This window comes from Lemur catta, chromosome 5, assembly GCF_020740605.2.
Source record: "Lemur catta isolate mLemCat1 chromosome 5, mLemCat1.pri, whole genome shotgun sequence".
Lineage (NCBI taxonomy): Eukaryota > Metazoa > Chordata > Mammalia > Primates > Lemuridae > Lemur > Lemur catta.
The window spans coordinates 15495358-15522854 of record NC_059132.1 but is presented as its reverse complement, the minus strand read 5'-3'; the positions used below and the strand labels follow the sequence as shown (position 1 = coordinate 15522854).

At 46.0% G+C, this 27497-nt stretch overlaps 2 protein-coding genes across 2 annotated transcripts in view; one reads left to right on the top strand and one right to left on the bottom strand.

The window, feature by feature from the left end:
• Window positions 1-27497, top strand: part of DOCK2 (dedicator of cytokinesis 2) — a 383026-nt gene that overhangs the window by 172848 nt on the left and 182681 nt on the right. The window lies entirely within an intron of this gene.
• INSYN2B (inhibitory synaptic factor family member 2B) lies at window positions 7263-25747 on the bottom strand. The gene is made up of 3 exons (XM_045551202.1): window positions 23961-25747; window positions 22769-22843; window positions 7263-7610 (listed from the first exon to the last, which is right to left on the bottom strand). Exons 1-3 carry the CDS (start codon window positions 25304-25306, stop codon window positions 7424-7426), a joined length of 1608 nt encoding a protein of 535 aa, XP_045407158.1. The 5' UTR covers window positions 25307-25747; the 3' UTR covers window positions 7263-7423.

The window sequence follows — 27497 nt, the reverse complement described above, 5'->3', positions numbered from 1 at the left end:
TCCAGCCATCACCACCTCCCACCTGTGGTCTTTGACAAATTACTTATCTCCCCACAAGCCTCAATTTATTCTTCTGGAAAATAAGGTAATCATAAACTACCTTGTGGCGATTTTTTGAGGAATAAATGAGATAAGAGAAGCAAAACATTTAGTAATAGCCCATTGTAACTTCAAGAAGCTGCAGCTTTTATTATCGCTCCCAGTAGTAATATTACTACTCTTCTTTCTTCCCCCCCTCACAAATGAAAATTATGTCCTATGGCAGATAGGTAATGGAACAGTGTCCCAGGTAGGCGGAACAGTGTGTGCAAGGTCACTGATAGGTAGCAGGCTCTGACTTTTTGGAAAGTGACAAGGAGATGGAGTTGGGGACACTGAACCGGTAGCAAGTTAGGCTGAAAGCACTAGGTTGGTGTCAGATGATAAGGAACTTGTTTGCTGTGGAAGGAATTTTTATGCTCTAGGGTGGTGGTGGGGTGCAATTAGAGATATAAAAGCCAGGCAATGCCGCGGCCGGATATATGTCTTAGAGAGGCTCCTCAGGCATCTGTGAGGAGGCTGGATGTGACAGGGTGGAGGTGGGAGGAGAATGTAGACTTTGAAGACCAGTGCAGGGGTGCACATGGGGAAATAAGGGCTCATGATGGTGAAGTCTTTCAATTCAGCTAAAGAAGGCTTCCTGGATTTGGGCATTGCAAGGTGAAGAAAGCAGTTCTTACTCTCAGGGAGTTTAACATACATTGGGGAAAGGGAAAGAGACGAGAAATAGCTGCAAGAGAATTCAGGAACAGGGTTAGGAAGGTCAGAAGGAGGGCGCTGTGACGTGCAGGTGGGCCAGATCAGAAAAGGACACCTGCTTATTGTGGGACCCCCTCCCCGACTGGACCATGGGCTCCGGGAGGCAAGGCTGTGTCTGCAGCTGTCTCTCAGCGTTCTTGGCGCCTAGCCTGGCACAGAGAAGGGGCTTGACACCTGCTCACTGAGCAAAGTGACAGTGGCCTGAGGTTCACCTGAGATGTTTTCTTGGAGCCGGTGGGTGCGTTTCAGGTCAGAAAAGGCAGGATCCAGTCCATGAAACCCAATCCATGGTCTGAATGTGTGCATGTTGATGCTTGACCTTGCTTCGCCTTTGCTCTCTGATCCCCAACCCCCAACTACTGAAGGGATATGTGTTTTTTTTTTTTTTATTTTAAAACAAAAAAGCAAACAAAAACAATGACAACAACAAAAAACTTCCTGTCTCCTCCGTTGCCTGTCCGTGGTCTCCGCCTGTGGGACTGGTGTGCTGGGTGGAGGAGCCGTGTGACCCATTCTCCTCGAGTTCAGCGACAAAATGACTCAGCCCATTTGGTCAGGGAGCAGGAAGGCTGTTCTGTCAGCGTAACCGGGTGTCGCAGCCTCGTGCGTGCTGCCTGGGAAACCAAGGTGAAGCACCAAGGCGAGGTCACAGTGTTTAGCTAATGATTTAAAAACCTGAGGTTTTTGTCAGGAGAAAAAATATGGGTTTCATTGGAGTAAAATTTAATATAATATACTTCTGGATTCTGAGAATTTGTGAAAGCCATTCACGATAATAAAGCTTTTATTTGCTTCACAGCAAATTATCCTTTGGTGTGATTTTATTGTCTTTTCATCTGAGTCGTGGTTTAAGCCAAGGGAAAATGCGTTGTCCAAAATGCTCCTTTCGTTAGACAGAGCTTGTCTCTTTGGAATTGCATTTTGTCTGGAATGGACTAGGTCGCAAGTAATAAATTCCGGGATTTTAATGGAAACATTACTGTGAAAATAGTTAACAATCTGCTTTAATTTCAAAACTCATTTTCTCTTTCATATGGTAAGGCAGTATCTTGGTAAAATGTGCAAAATGCATTGGGATTTAATTATGATGGCAATTTATTCTGAAACAAGGTTAAGCTGGGCTGTCAATATTCGGGATAAATGTCCTGGGGGTGGGGGTGGGTACTGGAAGTGGACATCAGTGTCTTTTTGTCCTTGGGTCCCCAATGCCATGTGGGCCACAGTAGAATTAGGAGCTTTGGGCACAAGCCAAAGACCCTAATCCTGGGAGCACAGATGTAGACCCTGTACTCACTAATGGTACCATTTCCATATGGGGACTGAAGGACAAGAAAAAAAATAGGGAATCATTTTTTTAGTGTCTCGCTACTGGATCCAATTTGTTCAATAATTTATTCCAGCAACAAATATTTAAATCCCATTGTGGCAAGTGCTAGAGATACAAAGACAAGCAAAAATAAACAGGATTCCTGCTTTAGGAAGATCATCGGCTAGATAGAGGGAAATACATTCATCAAAGAATGACACAGGTGTATGTACAAGGACTACTGTGCCAAGGATTTTGATGACAAAGTCCCTGGTGCCAGGTGAGTGTCTAAGAGGGGTACTGGGTATGGTCTGGGCAGTGGTGGTAGTGGCCATGGGAGGCATTACCTGCGATATTACCCAACAGGGTTTCAACAGCGTATGCAGACCCTTTAGGGGCTGTTAACATGGTGGGTCCAAGGAACCCAAGGAAGCCCTGCGTGACTGGAGGGCAGACAGCGAAAGGGCCCAAGATAGGAGCTTACAGGAGGGCCAGGGACAGGTTGCACAGGGTCTCTGGGCCAAGACAACATACCTGGTCTTACTTCCTAAGTTTATCAGGAAGCCATTGAATGGATTTAAGCCAGAGCGTGACGTGGGTCTGATCCAAATTTTGCATCAGTTGCTCTAGCTGCTGTGTGGACAGTGTACTGGAGGGGACAGAGTGACTGTGGGGAGACCATTTGGGAGGTTCCTGTGGACGCCGGGTGAGAGGCGAAGTGGGCTCGGAGCAGGTGCCGCAGTGCAGAGCAGCGAGAGAACCCAGCCCTGCGCGCTGCCAGCAGGCGCTTCCTGCTCTTTACCCACTGAGGGACCTGTAGGAGGAGAAGAAATCAGACACTGTGAAACCTCAGGAGTGGGGGTGCTATGACGTGCTCCATAGGAATGTAGGCTGCATGTCAGAAAAAAGGAGATGGGGAGGAGGTTGAGGGGAAAGCACCCAAAAACAGGGTTCTGATCAAGCCGGTCAAACCCGGTCTGGGCCACACGTGAACAGTGTTGGGTTTGCATTTGTCCCTCAGCGCTTTTTCTTGCCAGCAATGCTTGATGGGCGTAATGATCATAAAACATCTTTGTTTCTTGGAACTTAAAAAAAGAAATATGTTTTTAGCATACAGCAAGTTGCCTCTAGCAGCTTAAAATTAGAGGCTTTTCAAGGGAAGGTTATACTGAGGACCCAGCTCAGCTGGTGAAGGTGAGAGTGGGTTTCCAGTCCAGCCTCAGTCGTTCCTGGAGTTGGCCCTGGCCCCTTGCACTTCCCACCCACCACCCACATTGCCCACTGAACTTCCTGCCCATGGATTGGCACAAGTCCTCGGGCAAATCATCTAGCTTTCCTTGACTGACCCATCTTAAAATAAAAGGGACCTGGCCCTTCAAGTCTCTGTCACCTCTAGGATATTTGATTCCATGCAACATGAATCCTTCATACACACAAAGTGGTGGTTCTCGTAAGGCCAGGAAGACTTCCTTCCTTGCCCTGAGAAAGTCTTAAGCCCGTTTCTGAAAACCACTGCAACCCCATGGTGCCCTCTTCCCTCCTCTCTCCCAATTGACTTTACTCCGCAAATGAGTGAATACGCATTTATTGAGCACTTGACGGGTGCCCCATGTTATTTGAGCTTTCACTCAGTTCATTGTCAGGACACTTTTGGGACGCAGGGGTTATGTTGAGCATTATAAGAAGAATCAGGCTCAGAGATTAAGTAACCTGCTCGAGGTCACTCAGCAAAAAGATGGTAGCAGAATGCTATCAAATCCAAGACTTCTGATTCTATGTCCAGGGTTTTGTTTTTGTTCTTGTTTCCCTGAATTGGTGTATCCCAAAGTGGGGGACTTACACATCAGGTATAAACAACCTGATTTTAGATGGTTCGTAGACAAGGCAGGGCAAAAAACATTGACTCACATGATGGGAAAGTTGTTTTCTTTTCGGTTCTCTCTCAAACATCCTGATTAGTCAAGTAGAAAATGGGTTTGGTGTTAATGTGGCTTTAGTGTGTGCTGAATATTTGCTAATATCCCTTTTTAACAAAGGGAGCTGGTCTCAGGCGTAGCGCCCTCAACATTTGACAGTGTTTAGCAAGAATTTAATAAAATTATTTTGATTTCATCTTCTATTTTTGGAACGTGATATTGGTTTTTCTCATATTGGCGATATAAAGTTACCTTTTAGGGAAAAAAATTATGGGGAAAATAATTAAAGAAAAACATCAAACAAATTAGAGTTCAGGTGTATGGGCATGATGATATGAGTCATGAAGGCGTGGTCATCTGAATGAAGCTGGGAGTGGCTCTGTGTGATCACTGTGACACTCAGTTCTGAATCTGTGCTCTGTTTATTTGCTTCCCTACGAAATACATAAACACAATTATAATGAAAGCCATACTTGCCCTTAGGAACACTGAGGTTTCCTTCTTAAGTTTAAATTTTATAGCCCAAATCAACCCAAGCTAGTAATAGAGTCTTAAAACCTAGAAAAAATATGTAAGTTTATTGCAAAAGATAATATCCCATTTAAAACAGTTTAGAAATTTACAAAACCTTATATTAGTACATTGTCTTTAAGAAGATGCTCTATAGATGAGCTGGTATTAAGTTCCAAGGATAGTGAGTACGCATTTTCTTTTTAAACTACAGAGAAAGCAGCTACATAAACTCCTGCAATTTAAGTTGATGTATTGGTTTTTTTACCTTCAATTTTATAAAAGTAATTTTTGCTAAATTAATACCTCTCCATAAAACCATACAACCTCAAGTACAGCATTTCTGTAGAATATCACGTAGATGTTACATAATATTTTACAAAGAAGCAGTGATTTTCACATGAGTAGATGAGTATAGAGTTTTGGTATATATGCCTGCGTGGTTTTTTTAAACATAGGGATGATTATTTTTGTTCTTCGGGAAGGTATTTGTCAAATCCTTTTTTCCTCATAATGATCTTAAATGTTAAGTTTTCTGAAGAGAAGCCTGGGTTCCCAGTGTCAGGTTGGTGGCCCAAGCAATGCTGTGCTGTGCTTTGATTTAGGATCATTATGGCCTCAGTTGGTTTTATTTCTAGAAATGTCAACATTTTCCAACCCCAGTTTTATTTAATTCAGTTGAGGGTTTATGTGAGACCCCCAGCTCAGCATATGTGTCTGACTACGTGAGCTTCTTGATTTTGTGTGAGGTGCCTCAGACATCTGATCATCCTTCCAGGCTAACTTTGCCCAGTGATCCAGTTCACGTGATGTTGGAACGTGCACAGAGTTTACAAAGTAGGTAGGTAGGGCAGGTGTTCTTATCTCCATTCAAGAATGGATAAACAGGCCCTGAAGATTTAAGCCATTTGCCAAAGGGTAGTGGAATAGACTGCTTGGTTTCCTGGGTCTCTTAATTCTAGGAACAGGATTATTTGCATTCTACACGGTGCTCAAGAATATAAATTCATTTGAAATTAGCGTAAGCAAAACAAATTAGGATGGAAGCTCTATTACAAGATAAAATTACGTAAGAGATCCCAAATGATTTTGCTTTATTGGATTATCCTTTATGCTGTTCTTTTCCATTGCGTAGGCCAACTGAGAGTTGATCCTATGGATACAGAAAGAAAGATCTGTGGCTTTTAGCCAGGGGTAGCATATCTTATTGAAATGTGGCTTCCTAAGTATGACAAGTGTATTTATCTTAATTCTAACTTGACGTTCTATATTCCGGTCTCATTTTGTGGGTTTAAACATTACTCTAGAAACAGAACAAGAACATCTTGAATGACATTCCAAGACTTAAATAGTGCAAACCGAGATTCCTTGCCAAATTTCCCTCTTGCTCTCACTGAAATAGCTCTGTGCACGGCAGCGCAGTGACAGGGGAAGGTGAAACTGTCGGAGTGGTTTGCTCAATTTGTCTCAATTTGCAGTGGGGTGCATACGTCCCAGGTTCACGCAGGGTGCTGTGCCCAGACACTAGGTCTTCAGCAAAGGGGATGACTAAATGCCTCCTTCATTTAATGTATATTTAGCTTCAGGATCCCTTTCTAGCAGCATCAATCCAACCACAGGCTGGTGGAGAATTTAATTTAACCAGAAGGAATCTGAGCTTTGCCATCCTACTCCTCATCCCCAAGAGTATGTAGCAATTACTTAATTATATTACTTTAGTAGTTTGTTCAGCCATGCAAGTTTCACTGGACCCAGAGGTATGGGGGTCTTGTCAAAAGAATGAGCCAGACCTTAAAGAACTCAGACTTTGGGAAAGGAAGGTCTTTAATGCTAAAATGGGGGGGGGGCAAAAAAAACCTATATCCTCATCCCCACTCCTGCTGCTTCTTCAATCAGGTGACCATTGCCTGGTCACCAGGAAGGGAGATGGTTGATTAATATAAGTTTGCACCTATCTACAAGGCTGTTGCAGGTATGAATGGACAAGAAAGAGTGTTGTGTTTTATCTTAGGCTTATTTATGTTACTGATTAACATGTAACTGACAGACAGGCGGCTGGATCTCATGATCTTAAATGTTGCTGTGGAATCTTAAAAGTTCAAACCCAAACCAGATTCCACCAATTTGCAAGGTGGTCTCTGGCCCCGGGCCAGAGGCATGGTGGTTCAGGGTGGGCCCTGGAATAGCTATAACTGCTGAAACCCTCTTTGAATTACAACTGCACAGGCCATCCACACTAAGTTACTCAAGCCCTGGAGTGACCTTACTCTGCCACACGCAGTAAGGCCCACACGCACTAATGCCCACACAGCATGCGATGACAGATTCTTGATCTGGAATCAAGGGGCTAATTAAAAATGAAAGTGACCCCAATATACCAGGGTGCTCTTGCATTCTTATGCCCTGCCTACTCTGTTGTGCTTATGTACACTGATATCTTAGAAACTGCCAGTTTATTGATCTAATTTTTTTTCTGGGATATCTGCTTATAACCTTCCTCTATCTTCCAGCTCTGCACAACACTTTTTTTTTTTTTTCTTTTGGGTTGATGAACCCAGGATGGGAAGGAAGTGCTTAGATCACAGAGGTGTTGGAAGGTGTCGTGGGGGTTTGCTCATGGTGGGAATCTGGACTTGCAAACCAGGTGGAGGGAACTTGGCAAGTGGTCACTCTAGTGTCCATGAAGTCCTCAGCAAGCAGTGGCACGCACTCAGGTAAGGATGGCGATCAGGTGTCCAGCGGTGACTGAACCAGATCCAAGGCGCTCCTGCTTCACAGGACAAGGGGCTCACAGCCTGGGGCCTTTGCAGAGAAGCAGGGAAGCCCATGAGGCAGTGGCTTCCCCATCTCAGGGAGGTACAAGGGAAGGGTGGAGGGGATGGTCCCAATGAACTCAGATCCACCAGAAACATTTCTTCTTCACTTTCTTGGTTTTCCGCCTTAAGTCCTGCTTTTCTGGGACTGGGGGTTCTGCTGGGGACTTTGGTGGGGGAGATGCCTCTTCAACTGGCTCGGCTTCCTCCAGACTCTGCAGAACTTCATGGAACCTGCCTTCCTGCTGCCGAAAATCATACTCTACACTGGAAAACACAGAGAAGAAGGAAGGAAAGCACATTCAAATCAGCACAGACTGATTTAGCATCACCAAACGCCCAACTGACATGGAAATGCATGCACTTTGGGATTGAATCCCAGATCCTTAGGTACTCACTGGCTGTGTGACCTTGGGAAAGTTATGCCACCTCTCTGAACTTCCAGTTCTTCATTGATTGAATTGGCGCCTGTAATGCCTTCCTTACAGGTGTGTTATTAAGTATAAATGAGACATGTAACATGACAGCCTGTTGGTAGGTATTCAGTCAATATTGGCTCTAGTGTCTCTCTTACATTTATTTAATGCTCCTAATTGTTCATGGTATTTATTTATTTTTTGCTCATGTCATGCATGAAAACTGTCTCACTACAAAAGATTTAAATAATACAGAGGAACATACAATAAAACTGACAGCTCAGTTTCCTCACCTGTAAAATGGAGGCAATGCTAGCACCTATCTCAACGGCTTTCTTTGGAAGTAACCTGTGTAAAGTGAGATAATATAAATGAAGTACTCGGAGCGGTGCCTGGCATACACTAAGTCTGACATAGTGTTAGCTTCTGTTACTGTCATTATTATCACCATTAGCATTATTACTACTAATACAGTATGCCTTGCTCTTTGAATTGCTTCTGTACTTAACAATGTATCTTGGAGAGCTTTACATATAAGACTGCCTGATAGTATTTCTCAATACAGATGTATTTAAATACTCCTCTATTGATGGACGTTTCTTAACTCCATTTGTTTTGTTTTTTTTTTTTTTTTGCTACCTTACTTGTGTGTTTTGAAGTCATTAATATACAGACACCATTGTGTTGTGTTGGTTATCACAGAGGGCTGTGAGGTAAAAATGAGGCTGTCGGGGACCAGGGTACCCGAGGTTGAGGGAGTTGGGACTCAGCAGAGGCTCTGGCCTGTGAGGAGGGGGTGCTGGCGCTGCCCTGACCTCTGCATGCCTGGGAGTGAGGCCAGCAGGCCTCAGGCCTCTCAGCCTGCCTTGTCACTCTGTCCTAGCCTGCCTGGAACCCAGAGAGCCGGGGCAGAAAGAATGAATCCTGCTGGACGCCCCTGCAGGCTGAGCACAGCTCCCTCTGCCCCTGACTGTTCGCTTCCCTCCAGAAGGAAGATTCACTGGTGGAGGAGTTTTCAGTGCACGCCAGGACACTTGTAAGAAGGCTCCGAAGCTTTTAGATGTGTTTGTTACCTGTTTTCGTACCAGGGCTCCCAGAAGGCTCGAGGATAAGGAGCCAGCATGGGAGTGTGGAAAGTTCCTCGTGAAAACAGTGCGTGCTTGTTTAGCTGGGAGGAAAACGAAATGTTGCGCATGGAAGACGAAAGACCCCATGTTGGTTTGTGATGTGGCATGACTGGCTGAAGCCTTTATACCCAGCAAGGGCTGAAGATCAGCTGTCATTAGAGGGACACCTGGCCTTGTCTATTATCCCCATGTCGCCTCCCAGAGCCCAGGATCAGAGTTAGTGCTGCTGAAAAGGCACATCACATGGCCACACATGACTAATGAAGCCCCTTGTCCTGAATTCTGAGATGGCAGAGGCAGGACGAAAGAGTACAAAGGGCCAGACTGCTGGAGGGTTGGTTCTTAGGGAGCAATGGGAAAGGGTGTCTAATTGTTTTGTTTTTGTATTTTTGATAAATTTCACCCAGGTTTTCTTCTCCTCTTACATCCTTTCTCTTTCTGTTCCTCCCTGTCCCCCTCTGTAGGGACATAATCCTGGCCGGATGACCTATATAATGGATGAAACACAGGCTGTTTTTTAAAGCAAAGCTCCACAACTTATCAACTGTGAGATCTTGGGGGAATTCATTGCCCATTTTCATGCCAGCATGTCCTCATCTGTGAAATGAGCGCACTGCCTACTCAAGGGACCTCAGTGAAGTTCAAGTGCCGTGTGCGTGTACAACATGCAGCACAGAGCAGGCTCCAAGTATTCAGCCAGTCATTCAGCAAACATATATTCCATGTGCCAGGCCCTGCTGTAGCAGCTAGGGAAGGAACAGTAGACAGGCAGACACTCTCCCTGGCCTCCTGGCACAGCTGGTCCAGTGGCTCTGTGTCCTCAGTAAATGCCAGTCAATATCAATAGCTATTAGAATAGACCTTCTAGCCAAAGCCCAGGATTTGCCAGGTCAGTGGGCAGAGGCATCCACAGACTCACACGCTCAGTCTCCCACTTCCAAGATGCATCACCTGGTACTGCAGCCCTCTTTGTCTCAGGAGGTGGAGTGGGTGCACCAACCTGCACCTCATTCTCCTCAGTGGAAACTTAAGGGGATAGATTCAGAGGCTGAGCAACCTCTGCATTGCAGCAGGATTGGAATTTAAAACAATGAGTTGTGAGCTACTCTGATTCTCACCCCTCTAACACTGGGAACACGCATGTTCACAGGTACAGAATATCCATAGTCACAGTTCTCCTAGCTCCAGAAATAGCCCTGCCCTCCCTACCATGGCAGATAAACAGTCTTTACTATAGAACATCAGAGGGAGCCAAATAGAATGGGCACTCTCTCTAGGATTTCCAGGATTCTAGGATTTCCTAGTGCTTGCTGGTCCAGAACATTCCACCCACCCATCCATCCATCCATCTATCCATTAATCCATCCATTCTGCTCTGGGCCTCACACCGTGCTAGGTTCTAGGGACATAGTAGTAGCCAGCTAGACAGACATGGATACTGTCCTGTGGATCTTACTTCCCAGCATCTGAGACAGGTGATTAATAACAATTGCTTTCAAAATATACTTCTTATTTCTCTCAACTACTCCTACTTTCCAGTTCTTCATCCATATGCTCCTACCAAACAATACGAACACACGCACACACCAGCTGCCTTCCTCTCCATATATGTGAACTTTCTCCGACTTTATAATTCAGACAAACAAACAACAACAATGACAACAAACCACTTGAGTTTGTCAAGATTTACAAGTATCCTAATACCTATTAAAAAAAACATAATACTGTCAGTGCTCCCGGAATGTGTATAGAACTGGCAGGCTTGTGTAGAGAAAGAGCCGGGAAACAGAGCGTGAACTTGATCTCATCGTCACAACTTGAAGTGCAGTGCAGTAGGGAGGACGGAGCAAGGCCTTCTGCCCTGAACACTCCCGGGCTGGAACTGAGGCTGTCCCGCTTCCTGGCTGGGTGACCCTGGGCGCATTCTTCCTGTTTCCGCTACTTAGTTGAGTGTGGCAGTTGTACTAGCTTCCTTGTATCTCCCCAGCCAGCTGTGCAGGTGGGCTGCAGTAACAGGTGAATTCCCCTCACGTAGTGCGCAGTCTCTGCCTGCTCCACTCTCATCACTAGGTCTTCCCGTCTCGGGCCAAACGTCTCACCCCCTCACACCCACCTTCAGCTCTTGAGTAGCCGTCCTTGCACCTTGCCATTGCTGGACACCCCTCCCCTCCATCTACACCCAGGGAAGAATACCCTGTTTGTGTTTCTATGGAAACACAGCAGGTTTCCATTATAATCACTGGGATTTAGGGAGCTCCCCACTCCCGTCTTGTGACTGCCCCCACTGGTCTTGACAATTTAAAGGGGATTGAAAGTGACTTTCCTTTCAAGACCAGGCAAATAGCAGAGTATAGAGAAGTGTGTGCGCTTTGGAAAGAAATTGATTAATGTTTTTCAGGCCAAAGCAATTTATTAGCGTAAAGGAAAATTGCCACTTTTCTTCTTATTCATCGGTTTGACAAACTACTGTTTAGTTTAGAGGGGAGGAGAGGGAGTATATTTTGCTTTGGTGGCAGCTGCCTTATAAATGGGGAGGGGGCAGTGCCCTCTCGTCTGCTTTTCCTCTTGAGGCCGGGTGGAAAAGAGGAGATGCCCCTCAACTTCCTGCTCAGCCAACTTACACCACGTTCAGCAATCCCGTGAAAAGAGGAGCAAGTTGCCAACTTGGTGAAAATTCAAGTAAATTCTTAGCAGAGGGTTGTTTGTAGGTACTGCGGAGGGACTCTCTGCTTTGAGTTTTGGCTCAAGTATCAACATAGAACACCAGTAACCTTTCCAACCTCAGCCTTTTCTCTCCTTCTTCCTCTTACCCTCCCGACCCTCCCACCCGTGCCATTTTCTACCATCTGTATTCCATATATACTCTACATTCCATGCAGGGTCATAAGGAGGAAGATGAGTGTTGAGTGCTTAGGTTTTGCAGAATCCTGGCTTACAGTAGGAGCAAATAGTAGTCCAGAAATTGTTACCATTGAGACAGCCCAGAGCATTTGACATGTACAGGGCTGGTCCTCCGAAGGTCTCATGGGATATGGGACCTGTGATTCAGGGGTGTCGAGTTCACTGTCTGGGGAGCCTTAGGGCCCATCACACCCAGGATGTCTGAGCATGGTGCCACACTGCATTTAGTAAGTGAGCTATGTGTACACCAGGAATGGATGAGAATTTTCAGGTTCCCCTCTCCAGGGCACCTCACTAATCTAGCTGACAGATCAATGCTCCAGCCATCATGCTAGCTGAAAAGCAGAAGGATGTTTTTCTAGGTAATTGGAAGCAGCGAGAGCCCTAAGTCATGGCTTGTCTGGAAGAAGATACAGTGAGGAGCAGATAGCAAAAAAAAGGTAAATATATAAAATACATGAGCAAACAACAGAGCTGGGTTCTAGCTGTGAGATCTTGGCTGGGCAAACTGATTTTGGGTAAGCCAAAAGGAGATAAAAGTTTATATGGAAACAAACAAATAACAGAAACCTCTTGGTTTTATGTAACACTTTTGAATTTGCAAAGCACTTCGGATCTGTGTTTTCGTTTTATCCTCAGGACAGTCCAGGAAGGTTGTTATGCCCCTTAACCAGACAAGCAAGCTGGCAAAGGGAGGTCACACTGTGGGTTACGACTGGAATCTCAGCCTGATGTCTTAGTCTATTTGGGCTGCTGTAACAAAACACCGTAGACTGGGTGGCTTGTAAACAACAGACATGTATTTCTCACAGTTCTGGAGGCTGGGAAGTTTAAGATCAAGGCTCTGGCAGGTTCATGTCTGGTGAAGACACTCTTCCTGGTCAATAGAGGACTGTTTTCTCTGCCTGAGTCCTCACATGGCAGAAGGGGTGAGGGACCTCTCTGAGGTCTCTTTTGTAAGGGCACTAATCACGGTGGGGGGGGGCTCCACCCTCATGACCTAATCACCTCCCAAAGTTTTCACTTCCACATATCATCACACTGGGCATTGGGAATTAATATATGAATTTTGGGGAAGGGACACATTCAGCCTATAGCACCTGGTTTCCTGACCCCTAGTCCTTTGATTTTCCTTCTAAAGAAGGATCAAATGTTTCAGCTAAGGGCCTGGCTCTTTCCAGGATTTTATTCTAAGAAGAAGAAACAACAAGGGAGTACCTGGACCGCAATACATTAGGACACGTGGTAATTTAAAGGGGCAATAATAATAATAGTGATAAGAAGAATGACTATCATTTATGGAGTGAAATCTATATTGTAGACACTGTGCTACAAGTTTATGTTCCTTCTCATGAATTCTCACAGTTCCATGTGAGAATTATTAGCTTCGTTTCACAAATGTGGAAACTGAGGCAAAGAGAGGTTAAATATTCTGCCGAGGGCACGTACTAGCAAGTGACAGAGGCAGGATTTGAACCTTGACTGTCTAGCCTCAAAGCTTATGCACTAAGATATTCTGCACTGAATATCTGTATGCATGTGAATTCCTGATTGCCATATGTGGGTGGAGGTAGGATGGGGTAACCAAGGTCTGGTGGTCCTAAATGACCTCACAGTCCCCTGTGGAGCCAGACCTAACATGGGCCGGGCTGGGCTGCATGGGGGGCCCTCTATGGACCAGCTGCCAGGCCCACCCTGCAATGATCTTTCTAGGTTTCAGGGTGGCCTTCGCAGGGAGGCTGCCTGTCCGGCAAAGGTGGCTGCCCACCCTCTAAGGAGGCAGCCTATTCTGGGTAATATCTGGGCTCAGCCATGTTGGGTCTGGTGTAGGCTGATGGTGTCTCCAGTGGGCCCTTTGCACTTCCTTCTCAGCAGCGGGTCTTGGTCTGTTATAAAGAGAAACGGTGACAAGCCACTGCCATCAACCACGCACTCCAGGCAAGTTGGCTGAGAAGTGAGTGATCCACAGAGTCTCCCTGAAGACAAAACATCTTCCAAATTCCTCTCCACCTCTTCTTCATCTCTTGTTGGAACGTTTCTGTGGTCCTTCCCTGCACAGAGCCCAGGTGACTGATTGAGTTCCTGCGACTTTCTTTTTTCGAGAATTAGCTGTGAGAATCAATGGATGCAGCGAGGGTTATGTGGTTCCCGTCTGTTTGGATAAATCGTGACACTTTGGGAAGTGTCTTTGGGGAAGTAGGAACTTCAGGTTATGTGCTTCCCCCCCACCAGGCCTACAAGGGATATTATTCCTCAAACTTTCTCCTAATAACCAGTTTGCTCATTTTTTATAGGGTGTAATTTTGAGCTCACAACTTGCAGCCATTTCCAATTGGCAAGTGCTCTCCTTCTCCCGGGGCATCTATCTGCCCTGAGTCCTCAGAAAATCACCGGTTCTCTGCTTGGCACATAAATAAGCAGGATCAAGCTGCAGAAATCCTCTCTGCTGATAGCTATCTTTGTAAGAAATCTGTGTTCTTGGTTCTGTGCCAAGAAAGTCTGCATGTTAAGCCCTCAGAAAGGGTGGGTCATCTCAGAGAAGTTTGGCACTGATGATACGAGGTCAAAAGGAAAGAGGGGAAGGAACAGGAAAACCTCCTGAAAGCCCTCCTAGGTTTGAGCCCTGACTCCACTGGGTCTTGAATAGATCACTTAACCTCTCCGAGCCTCAGTTTCCTCATCTGTAAAATGGTAATATTAATCCTACCTACATTTTAGGGTTGTTGGGAGTCTGAAATGAGATGATACATATACAGTGTTTAGCAAAATGCCTGGCGCCTTGGCTGGTTGGACAAATGGTAATAATTATGACATTGACTTGACAGAGAAATAAAGATTGGATCACTCTGTAGTCACCTGTGGACTCAGTGCCAGCAGCCACCCATTTGTTATGCCTGGGAAATACTCAACATGTTTGGTTTTATATTTATGGCATGTTTCAGCCTCTTTAGCTATTAATGCATTAAAATATGTTTCATTTTTTATTGCAGATAAATTGCTGATGCTGTAAATCCTACATCTTTCCCCCAACATGGTAGGGAGAGAAAGAGAGGAATAACAGCCACCCAGTAGGAGCAGGGAATACAGAGGGATGTCTTGGGTATCGGCCTGTCGGGACTCAGAGATTTTTACATGTACCCCAGACTTCATGACTGTTTCCCAGAGAGACAACTTAAGCTGTGTTTGTTGTGGAGTGTTTGGGGGATGCTGGATGGTATTGCCATGATGTTTTTGTCCCAGCCTTTGAAATAGTGTTGCTCAGCCCATGCTGTGATTTGAGGAGAGGTGCAAATGCATCCGTGATTGCTAGAAAGAACAGATCTGCTGTGTGCTTTATAATTGTTTTTTTTAGTGTGGACTTTATTGCTGGCCAGAGAGCGGACTGTGGCTGGAAGACGAGGCTCTCACAGTTCACCTGGCTCCTTGCTGGGGAATGTCATAACAGACAAAAGGAAAATACTAAATAATTTAAGTGGAAAGTTGGTTGCTAAGCCCATCGGACTGAGTGCTTATTGCTTTTCCAGAGAAGTGCCGTTTTCTCTGGTTAGGTAATAGCTTTCAGTGGCAGGCAAGGCCAAAGCCCAGTGGTCAAATGGCTTAACCAGAGAGGGAAACTCAAGGAAGAATTCTCAGGCCACCAACCACGTGACCGCTGGCGGCTCACGTGGCTCTCTTTCCTGGGAAGGAGGAAGTCCTTGCTCTCCTCTTGCAGGTGCATGGCTATGAGGCTTTGGTCTGTGTTCCAAGGAGCCTCCACACCGTACTCCGAGTAGCAAAACCATGGTGGGGAAGCACCAGGAGTGAGAATGCTGGTTGCTAGGTACAAAGGGAGGCGCTGGCAGTGAATATCCTTTTGGGTAGCCATGAGTTCTCTGTCTGGTTCAGAAGGAACCTTAACAGTAGAGGCATCAATAATGAAAAAGAGCAACTCGCAGTCTGTGGCGTGTGAGGAAGCGAGCGATCGTGGTGGGCATCCAGCGTGGTGTTTAGCTCCACGCACAGTCCGTGAATCAGGAGCGCAGGATGATGACACTCTTGTCTTGAAGGTGGTCGTCACCAGCTGGCACACACACCCTTGTCACAGGTCTGCTGTCAGTCCTCCAGAACCCACCAGGCAGCAGTTCTCAGCATTTGGACTCTTGGCTGGGGAGCAGGATTAGGCTTTAATTACTCTTAACCTTTATTGGAGGAGGCATGCCAGCCTGGAGTGCCAGTCAGTTCCTGATCTCAGATGAGGCCCCAGGAGCCGGGAGATGTAGAAGGAAGGAAAGGCTACAGACGAGTCCCCTAAGTAACGCATAATGCAAGCCTGGGCCCCAGAGTGGCCTGAGAGGGACTCATTTTGTCTTCTCATTGGAAACAGGAGGCGTCAGAAGGTACGGCTACTCCATAAACAAGCCCCTCTCTCTCCTCCCTCTCCCCTCCCCTCGCCTCCATTCTCACCTGTACCCTGCATATATAATTAGGCCTACAGGTGACCATCTAATCCTAAAATCAAAGCCAAGCAGAAAAGGTAACCCATCTGTCCAAGGATATATTAAAAACAAAAGCTAGTTTTGGGGCTATTTTATAAGCCAGTATTTTCTATTTGTAGGCTGGTTGTCACAAGTTTCTAGTAAATCAACTGTCATCTCCTCCTTTCAGGACCCTGGCTTTACCTAGTTCAATGTTCCAGAAGCCTTTCCCAGGGAGCTTGCTGCAACTGCAGAGTCTTTCTCTCTATCCCGCACCCCGTAATTCAGCAGGTTTGGGGGTGAAGCCCAGCTACTGGTGTTAACAGAGCCCCAGGGGGTTCTGATGCAGATGAGCCATGATCACACTTTGAGAACATTGTTTAGTGTCTGCAACTTCAACATACACCCGCACGACACCCTTGGCTAGGTGGAACTTAGCAATGGTAGAACATTCCAGTGAACCCTAACATCGATTGAGTGAGTCTGGCCTCTGAAGGTGGCAGGCTGTGGAAAGTGGCTTGCAGGAAGACGGCATTGTGTTCTGATGTGACCATTGCTGTTGTTAGTTCTAGAAGAATTGTGCAAGGGCCTCATCTCTCTCAGCTTCAGTTGCCTCATCTGAATATTGCGCAAGTGCCTGGCCCTCCTTGAGCCTCAGTTCCTTCATCTGTATATTGCGGGTACTTTATCTGGTATGGTTGTGAGGATTAAGTGTGAAGACGAAAGGTGCTTTAAATGACCAGGAAATAATGGCCCAGGAAGAGGCAGCTCTCTCCTTCTTTCTTTCCCTTAGGTTTCATCCCCACAGATCCCTGTCCTCAGCAGTTGTAACTGTAAAAACCATCAAGTATGGTCAAATAAACTGGCCTCCAATTGGATGTGTGCAGTTTATGAATTATAAGGATTTAATCTGAGTGTACTAGTTTCTTTTTGCTGAAATTACCACAAATTTCATGGCTTGAAACAACACAAATTTTACTCTTAAAGTTGTGGAGGTGAGAAGTCCTTCAGAACTGTAAATCACGGTGTCATCAGAACTTCGCTCCTTCTGGGAGCTCTACGAGAGAACACATCTCTTGCCTTTTCCCGTTTTCAGGAGCTGCCACATTCCTCGGCTTGTGACCACATCACTCTGACCTCTGCCTCTGACCTTCATCACGTCTCCTTCTCTGACTCTCCTGTCTTCCTCTTTCCCTTCCAAGGACCCTGTGGTTACCTTGCGTCCACCCAGACAGTCCACAGTTCTCTCCCTGTCTCAAGTCCTTAACTTAATTACATCTGCAAAGTCCTCGTTGCCATATAAGGTCACATATTCACGGGACCCAGCAGCTAGGATGTGGACGTTTTAGGCATTATTCTGGGTTTTGGTATTTTATCAAGAGAACCTGCAGATCTAATGCTATAAATCCCCCTTCCAGAGACATCACTGGGGCAGTTCAGCATTTGGACACTTGGCTGGGGAGCAGGACAGAAAGAAGATATTTTAGCCTGGAGGGAGTGTTGTGGTTCCCCAGTCAAGCCTTGCCTTTCCCACAACTGGTGCAGAAGTACCGGGCAGTGGGAAGGCCGTGAGGAAGAAGGATCTCAATGTCCTGTGAAAGTGCATAAGCTTTCTGAGTCATCAAAGAAGGATTTGATTCGGTTACATTTTGTTGAACGTATGTGATGTTCCAGATATTTTAAAATTGTCAATCCATGTTCTACATTCAGTCATTGTTAGATTCAGTTCAAAAGGATCTACTGAGGACTGGCTACACAGAATTCTTCCTTCCCTAATAAGAACGTTTGCCTAACTTAGATCCTCTATTTCCTTAAACAAATGGTAACAATGACTTTACATTTGTGCAATCTAAATAGCTGTCTTCAGCTCACCACTACTTTTCCTTCCTCCCCTGTCAATATTCATTCCCTTCTTTGATAAGAATCTATTGAGTGCCAGCTGTGTATGAGATACTGGCCATGACTTTGCGAGACTAGTCATTTTCTGAAGGAAAGATTTCATAAACACTGTATTGTGTCACAATAGGATCAACGGTGTAGCAGAGAAACGCACATGCCTTGGTGGCCCTTCTGAGGATGAGTGTAAGGTTGGCCAGAGAACCGGCTTTTACGCTGCAAGACTAGGAAATGTCCAGACAAAGTGGGGCAGAAAGGCATGCCAGGAAAGTGCAGGAGCTGGTGCAAAGGCACTGAGGCTAGACAGAACTACCAGCTGAGTGTAGTTGCCTGTGGCTGGAGAGGAGCTAGAGCCGCAGGGAAAAAGGCGTTAGCACCACATTGAAAGGGCCTTGAGAAAGTAGCTAATGGAAACAGCAGGAACCAGGACGAGGTCGGTTAGCAGGGGAGTGACATGGTCAGATTCTACTTTTCAGGTATAATTTAGCAATCTGCATGGAGGATTACTTGGGATGGGGCAAAAGGGCCCTATGGCAGAAAGATCAATTAGCATACAAGTGACAGATGATGAGAACTTTTGCTGAACCTGAGCCCCAGGAGATGGAGTGAGGGCCGGGTTTGGCAGTTGGAATCAGTAGCGCATTCGGTGTGTTGTGAAGGAGAAGAGGAGGTCCAGGTGGACTGTGGTTTCCCTGTGGAATCACCTCATGGTCGGTGTGTTGAATGAAATAAGAAATATGGGTAGAGAATTACTTTTGTGGGGGAAATGAATGTGTTTTGGGATGTGGTGAATTTGAGATGCCTTGGGGTATAAAGTGTAAATGTCTGCAGTTAGTCGAAAATTATATGTAAATACACACACACACACACACACACACACACACACACACACACACAATCTATCTCAGGGAAAAGGTAGGGACAGTCATGCCACAGGAGTCACAGCAATACAGTCCATGAGTGCAGATGGAGTGATGGGAAGAGGCTAAGGAAGAGAGGAGGGTGGGCTGTCCAGGGAGACCCTGGATGAACAATACCTCTTCTCTCTGGCACTTTTAAAATCTTACACGGCCAACCTCTCCTTTTACCGATTGAAGTAAGTTTGCGGTTCACTCTTTATTTCCAATTCCTAAGCAGCATGTTTGGCTGGTAGATGAAAATTTTTCTGCAAAAGACCTCCTATTATTTTCCCTTAAAACACGTTAGAGGCATTTTACAACTTAAACCAAGCAGATTTTTCCTGGGAGTTACATCCAGAGAAGAAATGCATGATCTGTGTGGTCAAAGTCTGCCGAAGAGGCTCTGCTGAGTATTTTTAGAGCGAACATGAAGATGAGGTGCAGATATGGCCGGAACAGCAGAGGAACGGGTGGGGGAGAGAGCGCGAGGGGGCTGGGAGAGACCTTTCGCTCTTCAGAAGAGGAAAAGGAGCCAATTCCTTTGGACGACACTTCCCAAATTTCAGTTCACCACTTTCATGATTTTTGAGAGATTCCCCACACCATCTGGCCAATTATTTATTTAACATGTTTTTTTTTCCTCTAGATCAATTCACTTTTTTAAATTTAAAAACTTTTTTTTATACAAAACTGGTAATATCACTTTTGAAAATGGAGAGCTACATCGATTACAATAAACAGTTAAGAGGATTAGTTTTAAAGTTAAAAGCTTCAATAAAAAAATTGAAAGTTATTATGTTCTGGCTGGATACTGGTGCTTGCCCAGGGCTATTAACCGGAGTCCTGCTCTGTCTTTGCAGAGAAATGTGATAGGAAAGCATTAGGTTTTGAAGATGTTCTAGTACCAAACGCAGATTTTCCCCTCTAGGTAATTGAAAGGATTGAAATAAATTTGAAAGGAGAAAGACTTTCTCATGAAGTAATTTGATGTTATTTAATGTTGGGGACTACAGGTGGCATTCACTCAGCCCTTTGGGTAACTTGTGCTAGGATTAATGCTAAGGCGAGGTGAGGCGAGTGACTGGGGCCTAAGCAGCTTGGGACCAGCTTGAGGTTTACAGCCAATTTCCACCCCCTCCCCTTGGAGCCTGTGGCAGTGAAAACTCAAAGGAGTCCATTCTCCTTGGTGTATGTAATCCCCCGAAAGCTCCTAAGAGCTGTGCATGGAATCTTTAGGCATTGGTGTTGGTGCTCCCTGATGGAACAGGATCTATCCAGGGGATTTATGCTAAGAGGAGAGCCAATGAGGCTTCAGGAACAGAGAGAATGAGTTGGGTAGAACTGGATGACCCTACAAGTCCTGATGGGAGCAAGCAGCACAGCCATGGCCTTTGGCTGGTGACGCCTGTGGCAGTGCCACTTAGGAAACCTTATGCATTGCTAACTTAGCAGCAGCCTCCCCAGAGACGACCCGGTGGGCAATCTGTCATGTGCCGGTGTGCTTTATGAACAGCGACGTGCACTCAGCCCATCTGTCATCGGGGAAAGAGACCGCGGCTTAACAAGGCCTGGGGATGAGTATTTCACATCACGTATTTCTTCGTTTCTAAGATCTGACTTTCCAGGACACAACACAAGTTTGAAGTCATGTGAAATGTTAAAAAAAATAAATGACAACTCTCATCTTCCCACTGTTACTACGATGGCGATGTTCTGATCTCTCTGCTTTCATCAAATTAATTGCCCGTTCCTTCGCAATGGCTGAGATACAAGGATATGGATACTGTCTGAGAGAAGAGGCTGGCTTTGAATGGTAATGAGGGATATATGCATACGATAGCTGTTCTTCTGGAAAACGAGGTGTGCATGAAGGTTTCCGAACCCATCCAAGGGTGCAACTTAATTTAGAATGTTTGCTTGGGATGTTTGAAGTCAGTGCTAGAAAAATACAAACATTCTCAGACGTGTTGGAAGGTCATAGTTTAGCCAAATATTGTCACTTTTAATTCAGCTTAGACTATCAGAATGTCAGAACTAAAAGGGACCATTGGGACACTCTAACGAAAGGCCCTCATTTTTCAGAAGAGGAAACTTAAAGGCTGGAAATGACTTGCCCAAGGCCAGGTCACGAAACTCGTAGTGGACTGGCCAAATAAAAGATCATAGAAAGTAATAGAAAATACATCATCTGGCTGCTGAAGAGACGAGAGACTATCCAAAATTCAGTGGAGGTTAGTTCAAATTAATTCTTCTTGTTTATGATGAATAGTTTCTTCTCCTCCCCAGCTGTCTAGACATTTAATAATTTTTGTCCTCCTAGTGATTAGAAAATGTACTTAAAATAGGAGATGTAAACAAAGAAGCAAAAAGGTAGCGATGGATGAGATGCCTACTTAGTCCTACTTAGATGTCACCCTGCTGCAGGGCTTTCCCTGGGCCCCCTTTTACGAGAGGCAACTTCACACTGAGGTGAAAGGTATTTTCTGTGAACAGTCCTGAATCTTCTGTTGTTTGGTGAAACCGCCTGGTCCTGTACAACTGCTTACCGAGGCTCAGTGAGAAAATGCCCAAGGCCCTGCCCAAGTGCAAGCACCTCCTGACTTCTAGGCACATGGTATCTTATTAAAATGAAATCTTAGCATTTTACATGAGAGAAGGAGAAATTTTTAGAAGCACACATAGGCAACCCAATGGAGCTCCAGTTTGCTCAGGCCCTGAGCTGCTGTTCTCATCAGAAATAGAAAAGTAATGGAAAAGGCAGCCCTGTTCACTTTTGTCAAACGAAATTAGATGTCATCAACTGAAATGACTGCTTTTGACCACTTTTCCACCATGCCATTGAAAGTGGGCTTCCAGCTAAGGGGGCATTGATCTTTCTAGTAATAACGGTAATAAACCCTTGGATTTGTACAGAGGTTTGCAGTTACAAGAGGCATTCACTTACCTGTATTGTCTCATTTTGTCCTCATGGCACCTGTGGATAGGGATAACTGTTCCCACGCTATAGGCAGGGAAACTGAGCCCAGGTCAAGTTAGCTGGCTTGGGAATTAGAACACAGGTCTTTTGACTCGGTGTTTAGTGCTCTCACCACTGTGTATGATGTTTGCTTTTATCACGTGTAAAAATCTACTTTATTACAGCACCATACCCTGTGCTGGAAGGAAATACTGTACTTAGAAATGAACAGAAAATGCTTAGCACAGTTCTTGACTCATAGTAAGTGCCTGGCATGGGATAGCTACTGTTGAGGAAGAGACAGTGAGTGTGGTGGAATAATTATTATCACAGGTTTGGGATTAGAAAAATCTGGATGTGAGTCTCAAACCTGGCTCTTTCTGCTCTCAGAAAATGCTCTACATGAGCTAGGCCAAATGGTTTAACTTCCCTGAGGACCATAACAGCCACCTCGAGAGGTCTAGCTGTGAGATGAGCTGCCAGTGTGCACGCCGGGCTCACCATAGTGACTGTACTTAGTGTTTGATAAATGCAGGGATGATTACATCAAAAGGATATGCTCATAGGCCTGTCGTCATGAAAACAAGCAAGCCTGCCTCGGAACCAGATGTTAACATTTCATAGTAGAACTCCTTGTTTTTTAAGTCTCAGGTATTCAGAGGCCTCCTGTCTCTGCCTGTCTCTTGACTTTCTGCACTTAAGAGAGTTTGCTAGCGTGCTCAGTGGACCCTGCGGCCTCATGGTGTACAGAGCAGGCCTTGCTTATGGCCAGGTACCTGTAGATGATGCAGGCCATGTTCTGGCAGGTGCTGCAGTTGTTGAGATCTTGGCCAGTTCGGTAAAAGTTGCGCCTGCAAGACAGAGCATTTGCTGGATCAGTCTAGGGGCAAAAGCCACGTGGGCCACACACATTCGCCCAACTGGCCCCTTAGTCCCTACAGCACAGCATTCACGACGCTCTGAAGCTGCATGAGCACTACAAACAAATAAGAAAATCGTCACATTTAAACACTTCTCAGTCTGAGGGTTTCCGTGCTGACGACGGCCCTGCGAGAGGAGGGCTTTGCACGGCGCAGAAGGAGATGATGAAAACTCTGACCCCTTGGTTTGGTGCGTTCCCCTCTGCATCATCTCAGTGCTGCTCTGTGACGCTGCAGCCTGATGCTGATTCACAGCAGCAAGTGCCAGTTAATTTCTTCTCTCTCCCATCCCTTCTTGGTTTCCCTTTTTACTTATTTCAAGGTATTACAGAGGTACAAATGTTTTGGTTACAAGGATCGCTTTTGTAATGATGAACTTTAGCCACTGCTGCTTCTCTGTGTTTAGAGAGCGCTCTCTGGAGAGAGGAGCATTTCACACCTAAACAAATAGCTGCTTTTTCCTCCCTAGACTGGTGCTGAGTCACCCGGGAAAGCATTTTGTGACTGTTTTCTCTTCACAGAACTGTGATCTCATTTCACTTCCTACTTAGTTGGTCAGTGATGGATCAGCCCAAGTCATCAACGTGGTCAGTATGGGGGCAGGTCAGTGGTAACTTAATGGCCACCTTACGTCCTTTGTGACAAACACACAAAGAACTGAGATACCTTGCAAATGCAGGAACTCGCTAAGAGCATGGGGCGGGGAAGTACCTTCCTGCTATCCTTTCCCCCATCATTGGCCAACTCTGCCCTCATTGTTATAAAAATCATTTTTGAGCCTGCTGCTTCATTGCTGCCTTTCTCCAGTCTGGTGACACCTGAACACAAAAACAAATAGCAGTGGAAATCCACACAAATCCCCCAAAGCCTAGAACTAAATGAAACCCAGTCTGAGCAAAGGGAGGCTATTGGTTACGATTTGGGGAAGCAACAGAACCTCAAGCATTTCGGAAACATTTTAGTAATGGAAACCAATGCTCTCCCTCTGCCCCTGTGTTGGCAAATGACTTCACCCAGTGGTTTTTAATATGGAAAAAATTCCCCTTACCCTTCAGTGAGAGCTCGAGCTTTCTCCAAGTCTTGAATTACATTCAAAAGGACTTTAATTTTCTCTTGATTTGAGTGCAGAGATTCCTCCACGGATTGCAGCCGGCCTTGGAGGTCGCAGAGTTCACCCCGTGCCAGGTGAATTTGATTAATGCCGCTAATCTCCCTGTTGCTCTGAAGTTTGGTCTCACTCCTGGGAAGGGAGGATGGGGGGTAACTGCTTCCTGGACAATTTGGAAACTCCAGGGTGTCCGACTGGGTGGGGTCCTTTGCCATCTGCTCCTGACACACGGGGGCAGATTTTGATGCACTTTTAGTTTTGAGTGACACCAGATTCTGGTGATTGCTACTGGATGCAGGACAGTCTGAGGCTCTTGCTGGAAGGGCTGGCTGGCTGTGCAAACCTGGCGAGGGGGAGCTGTGAGTCCGTGGAGGTGAGGGAACACACGTTTCCTTTGACTGAGATGACAGTGGGCCAAGGTCTTTGTCATCCGTGTTGTCTTTGGGCAAAAGCAATTCAGGTTTGAGTTTCTCTGTGCCTGGCATGTGGTTGGCACCGCTGGTGGCATTTGAACAGGAGGGGGATCTTTCTGAATCTGGTGGAGTCACCCTTGTCCTATCACCTGTACACGTGTCAACCAAAGGGTGTAGAGAGTTGCTTATTTCAGCCGGCCTGTCTGGACTGAAAGTGTACTCTCTAGCATCCCAGGAAGGACTGTGATAAATATCATCTGGGACCTGAGTGGCAGCTGTTGCTTTCTCTGCAGACCTCCAGGTTCCTGCTTCTAAGCAGATGCTAGCAGGCCCATTGCTCTGCACCTTGGACACCCCAGGGGGAAACGGGTGGGGCGCCTTGACCCTTTGAGGCCCATCTTCAAGATGCTGAGCCAACCTCAAGTAGGCAAGGTTAGAAGATACAATGTCCTGTTCGGAGAGGGTGCCGTTGACCTGGCTGGCACTTGGGGATGCTGTTGGCATTTCCACCAGGGACTTGCTAGATGTGAGCTTCTTCCTTTTGAAAACTGGGAAATGCTTCCTGAGACTGGGGGAAGTTTGGATCGCAATGTTCCGAAAGCCCCCTGCCTTCTGGGACCTGGGGAAGGAGAGTGAGTAGGTAGGGGGGTGATGGTGCCTGGATGCTGGAGTCTTCCCCATCACCACCGGGTCTTCAGGAGTGTGGACGTCAACCTCAGCTAGGCCAGTTGGGTTCTTTGTGGTCCCATCTTCCTTGAATCTCACCTGCTGGGATTTGCTCCTGCGGTGGTGAGCTTGTTTCACAAACTCCACTGACTCTAGACTGTTACGCTTTAGAAGCACAGGTCTCACTTTCATATTTTGCTGGGCCATTGAGCCTTAGTGGAAAGGATTGGGTCCATATGCTTCTCTGGGGCACATCTCCCTTAGGTCTTTGGAGCAGCATCTAATGATGGCATCTCTGACATGGAGAACTGCCAGCCAGGATGGAGTGGTCCTCTCCTCTTGGTACAGGATGCCCTGTTGGCCATTCCCAGCCTCTAGATTCTGTGCAGGAGCTATCCATAATGCTTCCCCTGCAGTTAAAATATTATTTCATCACAGTCAAAATTGCTACTTAGATAAACAATAAGTTAGGCTGACTATTAAACATCTGATCTACCGAGAGAGCTGGTGGGCTGTTTATCAAGGGAGGCCAGCAGGCAGTTCTGATCTTGGAAGAAGCTGGCTGTCTTGAACGAAAAGACAACAAAAGTACCATTTAGGGGGTAGCGCCAGACGCCCAATGTGTGAATTCCAAAAGAAACCTGCTATGTCTAGACCATACAGCTTCCTTTCCTGGAGCATCAATTTCCAGTGTAAAACCACAGGAAACTTACACACATCTTTTTTCCATAGCATGTAAACAGGCGGAGAAATAAATGACCTGGGAGTTTGCTTCTGTGATGATACATGATGCTCCTAAGGGAACATCCCCATTTATGTCAATCACGGATGCCTCCTTTGGGGCCATTGTTTTCTTTCATGCTGCCTCCGTTTTCTTCAGTGAGGGAAACTTATCTTCCTAAATAGCCTCACAGAACCAAGTGGGGTGTGACCAGGACATGACTGAGACGTCAGAGAGGAATCAGAGGGCAGGGTCCCTGTTGTGGTGTCGTAGCTGCAGTTCACATGTGGGCAAAGTGAGCCATGTCTGCAGCCTCTGGGATGTTGGGCACTTGTTTGGCCTTGTGGGTCGTGTTCTGAGACAAGGCAGGCTTTGCGAGCAGGTCAGGAGCGCCTGAAAGGGAAGAGACAACAGTTCCCACTGAGAATGCAGTTCCTGTGGACCTTGGTTTCTCTCCAAATTCCAGCCTCCTAGCTGAGCATTTTTGAATGGAGTGTCTAGGAATAAGTCAACCACACCACACTTCTCTGTGTTCTCCTAGTGAGCCAGGCACTTTGGGGGTGCAGGGCTTTGGAACAAAATGCCTGCCTGCCTGAACCCTTTCCTCCCTCACTCCCAGGCACCCCCCAGCCAACTCCTATTCATCTGTCAAGTCCCAGCCTAAATGTTCCTCAGGGAGCCTTTACGATGACTCCCCCTTATACATACCCCTGGAGCTAGATCACATTGGGACTCCCATTGTACATTCCCATCACATTCTTCACACCACACTGCAGCTGGCACTAAGTCATCACTTGCATGTGTGTTTATTTAATGTGTATCTGCCCCCTGCCCTGTAGGCTCCAGGAGGACAGGAGCTGGAGCCACCTCACTCTCTGCTTGGGTATTCCCGGCCCTCTGTCCGGCTCACTGTAGGTGCGGGGTGAGCACTTGTTGAAAGAGTTGGGGCTGAATGAGGGCAGGTCCTGTGGAAGCAAAGGACAGCCTGGGCTCAGGGCGGAGTGGAGGTCCTAGTGTATCCTGCCGAGGCAACAGGGCTCGTGGGTTCTCTCTGCTCTGACTGCAGCATTTACTTAAGGACAAGATTCCCCCCAACATCTTCATATTTTATTGATTTGCAAGAGATAAATGTGCATGAAATTCTCTGAGGAACTTGTACTTTGTAATAATAACAGCCACCATTTATTGGACATTCATTTGTACCATGCTGAGAGCTTTACATGCATTAATCATAACAACTCGTATTTACTGAGTACTGATGTGACAGGTGCTGTTCTAAGCACTTTCCAAGCCGTAATTCATTGACTTATCACAAAACTGCCCTATAAAGGGAGATTCTATAATTGTCCCCATTTTACAGTTGAAGAAGCTGAGGCCCAGGAAGGTTAAGTAACTGGCCTAAAGATACCCACCTCCCTTTCCAATATTGTATTATCTCATTTAATCCCTACGACACATTCATGAGGTGTCAGTATCCCTCTTAGACTGATGAGGAAACTGAAGCTTAGAGAGAGGTTAAGTATTCCATAGAGAAGCTGGAATTTGAACCCAGGTGTCTGCCATTCCAAAGTACATCCTTTTTTTTTTTTTTGACATAGAGTCTTGCTCTGTCACCCTGGCTAGAGTGCAGTGGCATCATCATAGCTCACTGCAACCTCAAACTCCTGGGCTCAAGTG

Coding starts and splice junctions, on each gene's coding strand:
- INSYN2B (XM_045551202.1), bottom strand. CDS start 25,306: ATGGCCCAGCAAAATATGAAAGTGAGACCTGTGCTTCTAAAGCGTAAC. Junction 22,844..23,960: donor GCTCGAGCTCTCACTGAAGG/GTAAGGGGAATT, acceptor TCTGTCTTGCAG/GCGCAACTTTTACCGAACTG. Junction 7,611..22,768: donor ATGGCCTGCATCATCTACAG/GTACCTGGCCAT, acceptor TGTGTTTTCCAG/TGTAGAGTATGATTTTCGGC.